The following is a 14,517-nucleotide window of genomic DNA, read 5'->3' as shown; positions in this document are numbered from 1 at the left end:
GCAACCCTAGGGACTGTAGCCTGCCAGGCTTCCCTGTCCATGGGGATTTTCTAGGCAAGAATCCTGGAGTGGGCTGCCATGCCCTTTTCCAGGGGATCTTCCCAGCCCAGGGATTAACTCATGCCTCTTGCATCTCCTGCACTGGCAGGCGGATTCTTAATCACTAGTGCCACCTGGGAAGCCCAAGCCAGCCCCCTGCCTCCCCACAAATCGCCTTGCCCCACCCCCAGCCGATGTCCACGCTCAGACCTTCTCCAGGGGGTCCTGGTTTTATTTGCAAAAGAACCACTGTTGAGATGTGGGCTCCCCCCTCCAATCCTGGACCTCAGCTGTCTCTGCCCCAGCCTTGCAGGGACCAACTGGGCTCAGGTCTCAGGGCCGAGATATAGCCACCTCAGGAAGAGCTGGTGGTCTCTCAGACACCCCTGTCCACACAACTACCCACCCCACCCCCACCCCCTGCAGGCCCATTCCTTTCAGGCCAACCCCCTCCCCTCACGCCCAGAAACGGCCCTGGTTGCTGGGCTGGCCAAGGGCTCTAGATGAAGCGCTTGTCCTTCTCGAGGTAGGAGAAGGGGTCCCCAGGGAAAGGCTGAGCTGGAGGCTGGTTGTAGGCGCCCTGCAGGAAGATCCAGGCTGTGCCCACCACCATGATGGGTGTCACCACAAACAGGCAGAGTCGGTCCACGGTGCGAGCGACCCGGTTCCAGCAGTCCTTCTCCTGGGGCCAAGGGTAAGAGACAATGGGGTGAGAAGGGGCCCCAGACCACAGACTCCCACCCCAAGCTGGGGCCCGGTGACAGACGCACGGCCTCAGCATAGCTGTGGGGGCTACCTCCGGCTTGCAGCAGATGGGAGGTGCTGGCGTGTCCGCAGCAAATACCCAGCCCCTCTCCCCTGCTTCCCAGGGACTGGCAGGGCTTGGTTATCCTATCTGTCCAGGAGACAGAGAGCAGGGCCATGGCCTCCCCCAAGCCACGCAGTGCTGCCACAAGCCTGTATGTGAACTGAAAAAAGTGCCCCTATTTCAAGAGAGAATTTTTACAAGTTGTATACACTAGGGGTAAAGAACCTGCCTACCAGTGCAGGAGACCTAAGAGACCTGGGTTCGATCCTTGGGTCAGGAAGATCCCTTGGAGAAGGGCATGGCAGCCCACTCCAGTATTCTTGCCTGGAGAATCCTATGGACAGAGGAGCCTGTGGCGGGCTACCGTCCATAGGATCACAGAGTCAGACATGACTGAAGTGACTTAGCACATATGCGCAGGTACAATACTGAATAACCATATAAGGCAGTCTTTTAAGTGTCTGGCTTTGTCTGGAGTTTCAGGCTTGGAGTTGAGCAGGGACAGAAAATGATTGGCAGCTAGGAGAAAGAAGGGACCTGAAGGGAGGTCCAGAGCATGGCCCCAACAGGGCAGAGCTGTGTGTTTGTGTGTACACCTGAGTGTGTTCCTGGCCACACACACTGCTACGAGGTTATAAGCAGGAGCTCCCGCTCCCTTACAGGCCTGGAATCTGCACTCACTCTTCACTCCTTCATCTAAGTTGGCAGGTATCTCGGAGGGGAGCTGTGCCCCCTTAAGATAGGATATGCTTGATTAGTGCACTACTTGAACACCTGTACATGGGAACACCGTGGCTACTCACCTCATTGTAACTGCTCTGGTCCTTCATGTGGTTGACGATGAAGTTGGCCCCATCCACAGCTGGTTTTAGCTCACTGAAGAGCTCCTGTTGAGCCTGCTCAGAGCCTGCTGGGGGCTGGCCTGTGGACACCAGGCCAGGGGTGGGCATGAGGTGTGCCCTTACCCCACCTCCCATGGATGGGCCAAACTCCAGCCACTGGAGACTCACGTGCCGTGGTGAGGCGCCGGGCCAGCCCATGCCTCTCTGACTGCTTCTCAAACATGAGGTCACTTCGGGACTTGAGTGAGAAGTACTCCTCTGCCTTCGAGATGTAGCCCAGGGAGCTGCTTCTCCGGATCAGGGCTCCAGGGCTGGGCCCGTCCTCCGCTGGGCGGGACATGTGCAGGATCTCGGGAAGGGTCTCCAGGAAGAGCTGGGTAGGTCAGAGGAGCCATCATACAAAGTGGGTCACCTTCACTCATCCAAATATTGGGGCTTCACCCCTGGCTGCTGCAAGGTGTTCCCCAATCCATCATTTATCCCCCCGACCCTAACTGATGGACACTTAGGTTGCTTCCAGTTCTCCCTCACTGCTCAGCATAGAGAAGAACTCATTGGTTGAAAATGAATTCCAGGTGAAATACAAAAAGTCAGAAAAATGCCCCGAGTGCCGTGCTAAGACCAGAAAAGTTGCTCAACGACCCCCCTCAGCTGTCCCCAAACCACCTGGTGGCCCTGCAGAGGACGAGAGGCAAGGAAAGCACCCCTCCTGGGGACCCTGCCCCCACAGTTCTCACTTTGTTTGGAATCGAGGTATAACCAATACATAATAGAATCAACAAACCATCCTCGTGTAGCCAGGTGAAATTCTTCAGAAGCATTTCTCTGTGTAAACACCTCTCAGATAAGAACTTTATCTAAGATGTTCCCTCCTTCCTGTGTGTGTGTGAGTTGCTCAGTCCTGTCTGACTCTTTGAGACCCTATGGGCTGTAACCCACCAGGCTCCTCAGTCCATGGCGTTCTCCAGGCAAGAATACTGGAGTGGGTTGCCATGCCCTCCTCCAGAGGATCTTCCCGACTCAGGGACTGAACCTAGGTCTCCTGCACTGCGGGCACAGATTATTTATCTGAGCCACCAGGAAAGCTCCCCTCTTTCCTGCCTGGCCCCTATCAATTCCTACGCAGCCCCAGAGGGAATCACCACACCTTGTCTTCTAGCACTAAAGACTGGTTTTGCCTGTCCTTGAACTTCACAGAAAGGAAATTTTGCAGTCTCCTTAAAGTCTGACTTCTGGGTAACATTCAGCCTGGGGCAAGTCGACAAGCAGGGGTAGCAACCTCCCCACCGTGTGCATGTGCGCATGCGCTCCACCACCACTGGGTACTGCCCCCACGTGCCGGTGCGTGTGTACGCATGCGCCTCGCGCATTCCGCCGCAGAGAGGCACTGGGCCATCTCCAACTTTTGGCTACTGAGCCCTCACCTTCTTCACCCGCTCAGACAGCACGTGGGTGCTGGGTGTGCGGAAGTGAATGTTGAGCACGATGACACAGATCACCACGACCACGGTCACCAGCACCATGCCAAAGAGCAGGAACCTGTGGGCGCAGGTGCAGTCTGGAGCCCCTGCCCAGGGTGGGGCGGGGTGGGGCGGCAGGGGGGGGGGGCGGTCAGGGAGGGCTGCTCACTTGCCGATGAGGGGGATGGCCATGGACGTGGCTGGCAGCCGCTTGGAGATGAGCAGCAGGAAGACAGACTGGGCCAGGAGCACCGAGATGGCCATGGATGTCTTCTCGCCACCTGGGGGACCCTGTCCTTAGCTCTGACCTCTGGCCCAGGGCCTGGAGGGTCGCACGGTGGCCCCTGCACTGCTGTCCACAATGCCATGGTGCCCAGAGCTCAGGAGCTAGAGCACTTGGGTTCCCATCCGTCTTTCCCCTTATTGCTAGGTGACCTTGGACAAGCAGCCTAACCTCTCTGTGCCTCAGATTCCTCAACTGTTAAATGTTGGGAGGACAGAGCGAGAGAGTGTGTCTCAAATGCTCTGACTCTGCCTGGCTGTGGGTGAGAGCTCAAGAAACAGTTGCCATCCTCGTCAGCCAATCCCCTGCCACTCAGCCCCTCTAGACCACAGATCTGCGTAGAAGCCCCAGGGTGTCCTCACAGACCCCAGCCCAGCCCCGCCCTGCCTTGCCCACCTGAGCCCCTGAGAAGTGCTGTGGGGTGGGCCCCGTGGTCACAGACCCCTGGCCCCCGCCCCACTGCCCCTTCTTGGCCTGCAGTGCGCCTCACAGCCTGGCTCTGGTTCCCACCCCACCGCCCCCAGGCTATACTCCTAATCCTGTATTTTCCACCCTGTCTGCCAGGGTCAGGGCTGGATCATATTTGTCTCTGGAACTCACCGTGCCCTGCTCATAGTAAATGTTCTGGAGCCAAGTGACCACAGATGACATGTGACATGACACCTTCTAGAATGAGGTGAGTATAGATTGCATGTCCTCTGCCCTGGCTTCCTAGAGACCCCGTGATCCACCCACTGGCTCCACAGCCAATCTCTCCCCAGCAGAGGGAGACTGTAGTGTTCTCCCTAGGGTCTTTGGGAAGCCCAGCATGAGAGGCAGAAGTGAGGTCCAAGAGGGATGGGACTCCCTGGGGCCTTGTCCTCTTATGGGATATCCCACAGGGTCACAGAGCCCTACCGCTGACAGGCCGTGTGCTCCTCATACATGGACCCTGGGCAGGGAACCCCAGAAGTGGTGATGCGCCCCCCCCCAGCCAAGTGGCTCCCAGGGAAAGTGAGGGGCAGGGCTGGGGCGGCTGAGCTCAGGGGCCCTCGGGAGGGGGTGCCGGGTGCTGGGCTCACAGTCAGCCGGCAGGTAGAAGACCAGGTTGATCATGAAAGAGATGAGCACGCAGGGCACCAGGATGTTGATGACATAGAAGAGTGGCTTGCGGCGGATAATGAGGTAGAAGGTGACGTCCTGGCGGTTAGGACTGTCCAGCGGCGCACTGGGGTCCACGTTGACCCTGGCTGGCCGGTGCACTATCTCCCATTCCCCGTTCTCTGAGGGAGACACGTGGATGCCTTGGGGTCAGGCTGGGCAAGGTGGCCAAGGAGAGGCTTGGTGCAGGATGGTGGGGGGGGGGGGGGGGCTAGCGGGGACTGAGCTGGCCCAGGGGCTTAGCCAGGCCTGTCTGCAGTGTCCTAAGGGGGCTGGGGGGTGGGGACCCAGAGGAGGGTTCACATTCTGTTTGTGGGTGTCTTTCCCTGGGGCTTGGGATGAACATTTCACTCTTCAAGGGCAAAGTTTTCCTCTGGGATGGATTTTTTTTTTCTCCTTGGGAAAAATAAAAGCTGAGGCCATATGTGGTTCAAATAAGAGCCTTGGGGAATAACAAAGCAGTCAGAGGAATCACTACCCCCACCATGATGTACCAGCCTCGGGACGAGCGGGATGCGGTCTCTTCTGACAGACAGGGGCAAGTGGTTGGGCCCCATACAAGGTCTGAGCCTGGTCACAGACGGGGGGGGGGGGGGGGGGGGGCGTTGGGAGGGGGCAGCATACACACCGTGTGGACGGCACACGGCACACACATCAGATGACAGTCAAAGCCCCAACCACCCCCCAGGCCCTCTGGGGATGGGAAAACTAAACCACCCCTCTCATCCGTCGGCCAGATCGACCCCAGGGACCCTGTCCTGACGGGGAAGGGTCTGTGTCCACCTGCACGTCTGTGTACTGGTGTGACCATGCCCCGTGTATGTACACACACGTGCAGCTCTGTGACTATCTGTGGGCAGGTGTCCAGGGGAGCCTGGCCACCCAGGAGCTGCTGCTCCCGGCACCTGTGAAGCCCTCGGGATCAATGATGATCCACTCCACGGGGTAGGAGCGGCCGTCTTCTTCATCCTGCTTCAGGCTCAGAGTGATCTCCTTGGTCGTGTACTTGAGCGAACTGGGGAGGGCAGAGGGCAGAGGGTGGGTCTCAGCCGCTGGCCAGGGCCACGGTGGGGATGGGGCCTCTGCCTGGGGTTGGGGGAGTGTTTGCCTCCCTCGGCCCCTGGTAGGGTGCCCTGGTGGGGAGGGGCGGTCGGAGAAGTGGGGGCACCTGAACTTGAGGGAGCAGTTCTGCCAGTCGAAGGGGAAGTAGGTGACAGAGATGGGGCAGGAAGAACGGAAGATGGCGGGCGGCAGCCAGTAGACGTAGCCCGAGGGGTAGATGAGCACGTTGCAGGGGTAGGAGATCCGGAAGGAGCCGTCATTGCTGGGGACACGGACAAGGGCTACAGTGAGTGCTGGCCAGCGTGGGGGAGGCAGAGGTGGCAGGGCGGCGGGAGGCGGGGCGGGCTGCAGCTCAACTTGTTCTCCAGCACAATCTCTGGGCGCCACACCATGTCAGCGGGCAGACGCAGGACGCTGATGTTCCCAAAGTCTTCAGCATCCCACTGCAGCCGGCTGTCTGTCCAGCCCTGGAAGCCCAAAAGCAATGTCAGCACTGTGACAGTGTTCCTTGAGATGAAGATCCTAATTCACCAAAGGCTCTACCTGGGCTGTGGTGGCAGTAGCTGGTGAGAAGGCCACTTGGGTCTGGGGTTTCTCGGGAGGCAGGGGCCAGTCTGTCCTGGAGGACAGTGTCTGAAGCAAGCTGGGGATCCCGCAGCAGAAGCAAGCACAGGGGTATTTGGGCCCTGCATCCTCTCTGCCACCCCGTGGCTCTGCGTGGGGTGTTCTCCTTACCTGCTCGATCCACACATTCGTGGTGAGGGTCTCTTCAACTTCTTTCTGTAATCAGGCAGGAAGCTGGTGCCCCAGAGGCCAGTACACATTCCCTAGGTGCCTTCTCCCAGCTCCCACCCGGGGGGGAGACCACGATGATGACCTGTCCCCAGCAGTCAGGAGTGGATGGACAGACCAAGAAGCAGGGAGAGCACATGGCCTCTTGAATGTGTCATGGGTGCAAAATGGGGTGGAGGTGGGGGAGATCCCAGAACTGAAGCTGGAGGGGAAGGGGCATCACCTGAGGTCTGCAGGCAGTAAGGAACCTGGAGAGGGCCTGAGTGCATTTCCAGGGGAGAGGGCCTACTGGAGCTGGGGCTGGTGCCTTGACCTTCCTCCCCGTGGCCATCCCAGCCGGACCTCCAGGAAGCTGTGGCTGCTGCCCTTCCCCCACCAGCCAGGAGTGGCCGCTCACCAGGGAGATGAGGTTGGAGAGGGTGAGAGCCAGGGAGATCTCCACGCTGTCCTCTTTGTGCACTGCGGGCCGCAGCTCCTTGTTGTAGGCCTTCTCCTCAAACAGGTGCCGGATCAGCCGCTCCTCCTCGTTCAAACCCCAGCTGCCTGGGGAGGGTGGGGGACAGGGGCCCAGGGAGGACGCTGCCCTGAGGTCCTGCTGGGCATGCAGTGGGACCCCGGGGGTCAGCCCCTCCAGGGAAAAAATGGCCGTGGGAGTGGGGAGGTGAGCCTGATGCCGGGAGAGGGTGTCCCGGGTCAGAGGAGGAGAGAGGAGACCGTGCAATGGGGACGCTTTGGGGAGGGTGATGGCCATTCTTACCGCACACGACCAGGGCGGCCAGCAGCCCCACTGTTAATACAGACCCTTCCATCCTGTTCCTCTGAGTGGGTCTTGGGTCTGCCCCTCCGGTCGGCAGGGCTGGGGAGTGTGGGTGAGTGCCAAGGGGACAGGTGCAGGGTGGGGGCATGGGGGGAGTGCAAAGGAAAGAGGCAGCCGGAAATGCAATCTGACACCTCTAGGCTCTGCGGCAGGGCAGAGAAACTGGGGCAGGTGATGAGGGGGTGGGGATAAGGACTGGCTGGCTGGGTCAGGAGTCGAGGGACATAAGGCAAAGGGACTCCACACAGCTACCAGTGAGGGTCGGGGCCGGGCGGAGAGGCTGAAGGCTGGGGGCAGCGCTGGGCAGCCACGGACAGGGCAGTGGGGACAGGCAGGTCGGCTGCTGCCATTTCTTGGAAGGCAGACCGATATCTTGAGATGGGGGGCTTTGCAGCTTTCCTCCAGTGTCTTTGTGACCTCTATCAGCTGAATCTGGAGGCTGGGCCCTACCCGTCCATCCACTCCAGTCCCACCCTAAAGAAGCTCTAGAGTGGTCTTCGTGGATCATAAATAATGTTTATTAAAGCAGCTGTGATTTTCTGGTGGTGCATCTGAGAAGACACGTGGAGCCCTAACCTCCCACCCCCACCCCACTCTGGCAGTGACTCTTTGTCATCGTGCTCCTTGATCCCCTCCCAGGGTCTGGAGCAGTGGTCCTGATGGGGGTTGGGGGAGACGGGGTGGAGTGGAGACCCAGCTCAGGGCCACCTGGCTGGGGGCACGTGAGGGCTGAATGGGTGGCGCCCCTTCCTCCCCAGCTCTCGGCCCTGCCTTGAACCCTTGTGGGCTCCCTCGGGCTCTGCCTCCGCCAGGGCTGCCAGGCGGAAGGCCTGCAGGGCCTGCAGCAGCAGCCGGGGAAGGCTTCGGGCCAGCGTGGCTGGCTCCAGACCCACCAGGCCACCAAAGACCACGTGCCGGCCCCCCAAGCCTGCCCAAACCCAGGCTCGGAAGAGCCCAGTCAGTGTCTTGGAGCCCAGGTCTGCCAGGACCTGCAGAGGGGAGAGGTAGACAGCTCGGGGGCCCACAACCCCACTCCTGGTCCCCCTCCTCCTTGCTCCAGAAACTCACAGGCAGAGCTACCCTGTCCCCATCCCCTCCTGCTAATCTAGCACACTTCCTGCTCACTTGGACATGCCCACACTCCACTCCCACCTCCTCTCCACTCCTTCACACCCACCCAGCACCCAGCTCACATTCAGCTGCCCTCCCCATAGCCATTCCACCACCCATGGATACCCTCCCCCACCTGCACCCCAGGCTGTTGGGGAAGGGTCCCTTCTGTTCCCCCTCCCCAGCAGGGCTGACCCAGGTTAGCCTTCCCAGGCCACTGTGAAGGAGTCTGGGAAGCCTGGAGACCCACCTCGTTAAAGTCCATGGCCAGGCGCTCCGGGGGCACCTGCAAGATCCAGGCGTGGGTGCCCTGAAGGGTGGCCAGCTTCTGCCGCAGGGGCTCCAGCCCAGGGCAGCCTGCAGGAAGAGGAGAGACCTCAGGAATAAGAGAGAGCTGACGCTAGTATGGAGTCGGGGTAGTATTCCACCAGAACCTCGGGACACCTCCCAGTGGGCAGACCTCCACATGCTGGGATGGGGCAGCTGAATTTGAGAGGGGTTAAATGGTAACACAAACCCCAGCTTCTGTGGACACTGGAGCGGGCCCAAAGTCACAAGTTTCGCGCCCCTCCCCTCCCCACAAAGAATCATGCGTCCTGCTGCAAGTGAGGGCGAGAGCGGGTCTGACCGCTGCCAGATGGGGTGAAACTGCATCCCAGCACAGACAACCCCGAGTCCCCTCCTGAACACAGCCTCCCTTGGCCGGCTCCTCTGGCGGCGGCCGGTAGGGGGCGTCATTACCATTCACTTCACTGCGCCGCTCCGACCTCCGCTTAGAGAACCGAGCGCCAGTAGCCCGGGGAGGCGATCCTGGGGAGACGCAGGGTTAGGGGAACGGCGCGGCAGCGCTGGGGTGGGCCGGGGCCGGGCTGCGAAGAGCCTGGGGTACCTGAGTGCAGCCGCTGCTCGCGGGAGGGGTGCCTGGGAGGATCCCGGAGCGACGGAGCGGGGCGAGCCGGGGCTGGGGCCAGGCGCCGCACCCCCAGGCGAGGGCCGAACAGCTCCTGGGCCCCCCGCAGCAGCTCCAGGAGGGTGTGCGCCAGCGAGCGCAGCTCTGCGGGCGAGACGAGAGTCCGAGCGGCGGTCAGACGTGGGCCAGACCCTGGGCCCCCCTCCCCGGCCCAGCCCCGGGAACCGGACTGACCACATCGCCGCCGGCGCTGCAGACACTGCTGATGCACCAGACGGGCACAGGCGCCCGCGGGCCCCAGGCATAGGTGGGCGTAGAAGGCGCAGGGTGGGGCGGCGTCTGTCTGCGGTTCCTCCGACGGGTCCCAAGCCAGAAGCTCCCTGCAACTGGGCTCGCGGCTGAAGGGGGCGGCTGCGGGGGGCTTCGGGGGTTAGCTTACCACCTCCCCCTCGCTTTAAGTCCTAGCCCCCCAAATCCCTCCCGGGAGGAAAATAGGCTTTCCCCACGCAGGAGCCTGGGGGCCGGTGGGATGGAAACGGGCTCGCCCCAGGGCACTTATGGGGTACTCTGGGCAAGGGGTGGGGGGAAAGGTGCTCACCGCTCATCTGCTCCTGGAGCCAGTCCTTAAACACAGCCACACGGGTGTAGACTCCAGGCTTACCCGGCTCCCCACATCCGTCCCCCCAGGAGGTGACCCCGTACAGGACCTCCCTGGGGCGGGGGCCAGGCTCAGAACAGGTCAGGGGGCCTCCCGAGTCACCCTGCAAGGACCAAGAGAGAGAGGCAAGAGAGAAGGCACTGTATGGACCCACCTTATCACCTCCCCCCACCCCAATGACACCCTTACAGGCAGCTCTGAGCTCTACTGGGGTTACCACTCTTGTACCCATTTTAGCGATGAGGACATAAAGGTGCAGAGAAGTTGATGACAGCCTGATTGTAGCAGGGAAGGAGGTGGTCCCGCCGCCGGGGAGTGGCCCACTACTACCCTCTGATCCGGCGGGTCTCATACCTGGCACGAGTCGATGCCCCCAGCCAGGTAGCCCGCACAGAGCATGCTGCTGGGGCGTAGCCCTGGTCCCAGGGCCCTTCTGCAGGTGTCGGCGCTGAGCAAGGGCACACGGGCCTCCCTCACCGCCTCGGCCTCTGGCCCATCTACAGGGAAGCCGTGGAAGGGGCTCAGGCCTGGATGGCAGGGGTTCTGTTTTAGGGTTCCCCCTTCCCACTGCCCTCCTTGATTCTTCCCCACTTGGCGAGATGGGCATTATTTTGCAAAGACATCTGGGCGTAGGTCAGAATCCTTCCACCCCAGCCTTCCCAAGCTCCATCACTCCAGACCCCCCTTTCCCCCACGCCCCCGCGTGGCTCACCCAGGCCCTGTCCTGCCTAGTACCTTCGAAGAGGGCACCCCAGCCCGCGATGGCGCAAGGAGTGCCTGCGGGGGGCTCCTGGGGCTCCTGGGGCAGGCACACGGGGCGCGCCACCCCTGTCGGGCTCACCGGCGTCCACAGCTGCACCAAGGCCAGGTCATTGTGGAAGGTCCGAGGGTCAAACTGGGGAGGGGGTGGCGGCGCCGTGTAAACGAGGCGTGGGCTGGGGGTGCTGTTCCCAAGTCTGAGGGCCTGGGGCTGCCCTCTCACCTTCGGGTGGGGCACGATGCGATTCACCTGAACCTCCTCCGCTGGTTCCCCCTCGGACCCCTCGGCCAGCGTTACCGTCCACAGCAGCTCGTTCGGGGCCCTGCGGCGCGAGACACGCAAGACAGGAATGCGAGAAGCTTCCCCCTGGAGACCCTGCCTCCGCCCACGGGTACCCCCCAACCCCCAGCTAGCCAGAGGCCGCGGACAGTGCGCCGGGGGGGAAGACTCCGAGGCGGGGAAGGAGACAGCCGCCAGGGGGCAGCAGAGACCGGGCCTCGCGCGCGGCGCCCCACCCCGACGACCCGGGAAGAGTTGGAGCCCCGCGCTGGGGATCCCGGGGCCGGGGGCCCGACGTACCCCGCGAAGCAGTGCGCCGCCGTGAGCACCCAGGACGCGGCCACCAGGACGCCGCCGCACAGAGGCTGCCCGCCGAGCTGCAGCCTCACCAGCCAGGGCCAGGCCCCCGGTGGTGCTGCGTTGCCCCCCACAATGCGGCCGTGCGCCCGCGTCACGTTGACAGCGCCCGGGCGCCTCTCGCCACAAGGCCCTGGAAAGGCCGAAGGGGCACAAGTAAGGAGGCACAAGTCCCGGTCGTCCTAACCATCGAGACCCCTCTAGGGCCCACCCTGCGCTCAGCCCTGCTCCCCTCCCCTCTATCCCCCAAGCCTTTGCAAGCTCACCTGGCTCAGGTGAATCCTTCAGGAGGGGGGCTTGAGGCCTGGGACGCCCAGGTGCTGCTGAGAAACACACCTCTGAGCCTCACGGCCACCCTTCCCCTCTTCTCCACTCCAGGCTCGGCCTGAGCCCTCTCTCCACCTAACGGAGCACGCCAAACCACCCCCCTTTACCCTGCCCAGTAGTGTGTGTGTGTGTGTGAATGACTCAGTTTCCGACTTCTTGCGAGCTCATAGGCTGTAGCCCACTAGGCTCCTCTGTCCATGGGATACTCCAGGCAAGAATACTGAAGTGGGTGGCCATGCCCTCCTCCAGGGAATCTTCCCCACCCAGGGATCGAACCCAGGTCTGCCTCATGGCCGCAGGTTCTTTGTCCTGTGAGCTACTATGAAAGGGTCTATTTCAGCTGCCATAAACGGCTCACTGTTCACCAGATGAGCCCAGACTGTGCCAGCCTTCCTGCCTTTGCACCTGCTGTGTGCCCAAGCCTTTCCACCTGGGGAGACCCTCCCCTGCCTATTCTTGGTTGCAGCCCCACCCTGTCCGTGTGTGTCCCCAGGAGGGGGTGAGTTCTTAAGGGATGATGAGGTGGGCAGGAGAAGGGGCCCTGGGGTAGTCGGGGCGAGCTCACCGGGGCATGGGGTGGTGTGGTTGGCACAGCTCCGGCACTCGTGCAGCCTGTGCTGAATCTCCATCACCACCCGATTCACCGCCCACTGGGCGCTTCTCTGGGCAGCCTGCAACACCTTCGTCCCCTGGGCAGACAGAGCTGCGGGGGACAAGTCCCTCATGCAGGGTTGGGGAAAAGCCCCAGGCTCGTCCACCTTGCCCCAGCTCGGAGCCCTGCCTTGGGAGACCCGGGAGGGAGGCAGGGTGGGCTGCCGGAGTCCTGGGAGGGAATGGCACTCAGAGCAGATAGGATCGGATGCTTGGCCTGAGATAGCTCTGCGATTTCAACAGGGCTGGGCTGGAGTCCTTATAAAAGGAGGGCCTTTCCTTAAAAAACCTTGAAGGGAAAACAGGACCCCAAAGGTGCAGATATTACAGGACCCCAAAGGTGCAGATATTACAGGACCCCAAAGGTGCAGCTATTACAGGACACGGGCTTACGGACACAAAATGACCATGGTGGGTTGAGTTGCCCACCTCAGGGCCCAGAGAGCCAAGGGGACGCTGCCCTGGGCCCCTTCTTCCCTGCTGGACCCAGAACCTTCTGGAAAGCATACCTTTTGGCAGTGCTTGCCAGCTACCCTCCCCCTCCCCCGCCTCGGTATCCTCTTTCCTCTCCCACCTGTGTCTCATTTCTGGCCCCTTCTGCCAGCAGAGAGGGGCAACAGGGACGCAAAAGGCGCCAAAAGGCCCTGTGAGTGGAGATAGCAAGCTCAGGGGCCCCCTGCCTGAGACCACCCGTCCTTCCTTGGACCAGCTCACCTTGCAGGGTGCTGGGGGGCACGCGCATGTACAGCGGGTGCCCGTGGGCAGACCGTGGGTCTGGGAGGGGCAGCAGCAGCAGCAGCAGCGCGACCAGCAGCATGGTGACCCTGTCCCCGCGCTCTGTCCCCCTCGGGTCCACCCTCCAGGCGCTTATCCTTGGTGCCTGCCTCCTGGGCACTGAGTTCTCGGCCCTCAGACCATCTGACTGTTCTCTCACTTCAAAATGACCCGCTTCCCTTGGCCCGTCCCTCACCTGGCCCTTTACTCCCAGGAGCCCACAGAGGGAAATGGGGCCTGGGGCGGGTAGGGGGGGCGCTATAGAGAGGACAGACTGCGGGATGGGGGCCGGGGTCGGGGGAGGGAACGGGGTAGTGGGCTCACCTTTGAAGTCTCATCATCTGGGCTCTGAGGCCCCCCCTCCATCTGTCAAAGGAGCCCTTGTTTCTGCGGCTCCATCAAAGGGGCCTGGACAGGCCAGAAGAACTGACCGTTGGGCTGGGGGCCAGGCGGAGGGGGCTGGTGGGCAGGTCCTATCTCCAGGGCGCAGAAGAGGGGAGATTCCTATCCTCCTCTATTCCCTGAGGAGTTTACGGCTATGTTGGGGAGGGGTGTGTGTGTGTGTGTGTAGACACTCCTGAGGGGAGGAGGCAGGGGGTGTCTGAGGGTCTTCTGCAGCCCCGCCCCCTGAGGAGGTGCCCAAGCTCCCAGCCTCTTTGCCCCTAATTGCTTGGCAGCGTCCCTCCCCAGTGTGGCCATTTCTAAAGATGATCAAAGCGCCCTAATTAGCGCAGTAATTGCCGCCCTGGGAGGAGTGGGGTGGGAAGCGACGGAGGCAGGCGGATGCTGCAGTGGCCCCAAGGGGAAGGCGGGAGATGAAAGTCCCCCCCACAGTGGCCCAGTTCAGGAAGGACAGGCCCCAGCAGCCTCTGCCGCTCTCCCAGACCCCCTGCCCTGTGCAGGGCCCGCTCGGGCTGCCCGGGCGGCATTGTTCTCAGTTGCTGTGACCCTGATCTGGCAGGAGAGTCTTCTGGTGTCTCATGGGAAGGGCCACAAATGGGCAGCTCTCAGGGGCCCACGTCCCCCACCTGGGCATTGAGGAGCTGCCCTTTTACCCCACAGAATGTCCTGGGACCCGAAAAAACATCCTGGTGCCCCCATTCATTCTGGTGACCCCAGGGTGCCTTTGGCCCGGCCTGGTGCTTTTTTCAGAGTAGATCTGTCATGACATCTGCTCATTAACATTGTCCCTTCTTCTCCAGCTTTTGCTCCTTCTGCTTAGGTGAACGCAGCCTGATGGGAACCTGTCCCACCTTTGACAAGACAGAACCCCAGACCTGCAGAGATAGCCTGAGTCAGGGGTCCCATGGGGTTGATGGGTAAGAGGCGGAGAGGGGGCAGCCGGATCCAGCAGCTTCTCCAAGTTCCTCCTTCTGTGCCACTGTGGGCAGCAGACAAGAAGCTTGATTTCTTTGTTTCTCTTTGAAATTCTCTTCCCCGGAAGTTTG

General features: G+C 61.6%; 2 protein-coding genes across 6 annotated transcripts; both read right to left on the bottom strand.

Annotated features, from left to right (window-relative positions):
• Positions 1-253: 253 nt before the first annotated feature.
• Positions 254-7,283, bottom strand: CHRND (cholinergic receptor nicotinic delta subunit). Of its 5 annotated transcripts, none has more exons than XM_069574705.1 (12): positions 7,184-7,283; positions 6,824-6,969; positions 6,370-6,414; positions 5,992-6,101; positions 5,741-5,896; positions 5,478-5,587; positions 4,494-4,694; positions 3,319-3,430; positions 3,114-3,228; positions 1,858-2,062; positions 1,651-1,769; positions 254-721 (listed from the first exon to the last, which is right to left on the bottom strand). In XM_069574705.1, exons 1-12 carry the CDS (start codon positions 7,233-7,235, stop codon positions 539-541), a joined length of 1,554 nt encoding a protein of 517 aa, XP_069430806.1. In that variant the 5' UTR covers positions 7,236-7,283; the 3' UTR covers positions 254-538. The 5 variants fall into 5 exon arrangements, with proteins under 5 accessions (XP_069430806.1, XP_069430810.1, XP_069430809.1 ...); XM_069574709.1 differs by having other exon boundaries at positions 6,824-6,965; positions 7,184-7,269; XM_069574708.1 differs by lacking the exon at positions 5,741-5,896 and having other exon boundaries at positions 7,184-7,281.
• Positions 7,284-7,650: 367 nt separating this feature from the next.
• Positions 7,651-13,112, bottom strand: PRSS56 (serine protease 56). The gene is made up of 13 exons (XM_069573781.1): positions 13,010-13,112; positions 12,237-12,347; positions 11,584-11,637; positions 11,261-11,450; positions 10,904-11,003; positions 10,657-10,816; positions 10,276-10,418; positions 9,862-10,024; positions 9,498-9,674; positions 9,243-9,407; positions 9,095-9,163; positions 8,604-8,710; positions 7,651-8,232 (listed from the first exon to the last, which is right to left on the bottom strand). Exons 1-13 carry the CDS (start codon positions 13,110-13,112, stop codon positions 7,942-7,944), a joined length of 1,833 nt encoding a protein of 610 aa, XP_069429882.1. The 3' UTR covers positions 7,651-7,941.
• Positions 13,113-14,517: the final 1,405 nt, after the last annotated feature.

This window comes from Ovis canadensis, chromosome 2 (genome assembly GCF_042477335.2).
Source record: "Ovis canadensis isolate MfBH-ARS-UI-01 breed Bighorn chromosome 2, ARS-UI_OviCan_v2, whole genome shotgun sequence".
Classification (NCBI taxonomy): Eukaryota; Metazoa; Chordata; class Mammalia; order Artiodactyla; family Bovidae; genus Ovis; species Ovis canadensis.
Note: the sequence above shows the minus strand (reverse complement) of the source record. Positions and strands in the feature narration are given on the sequence as shown.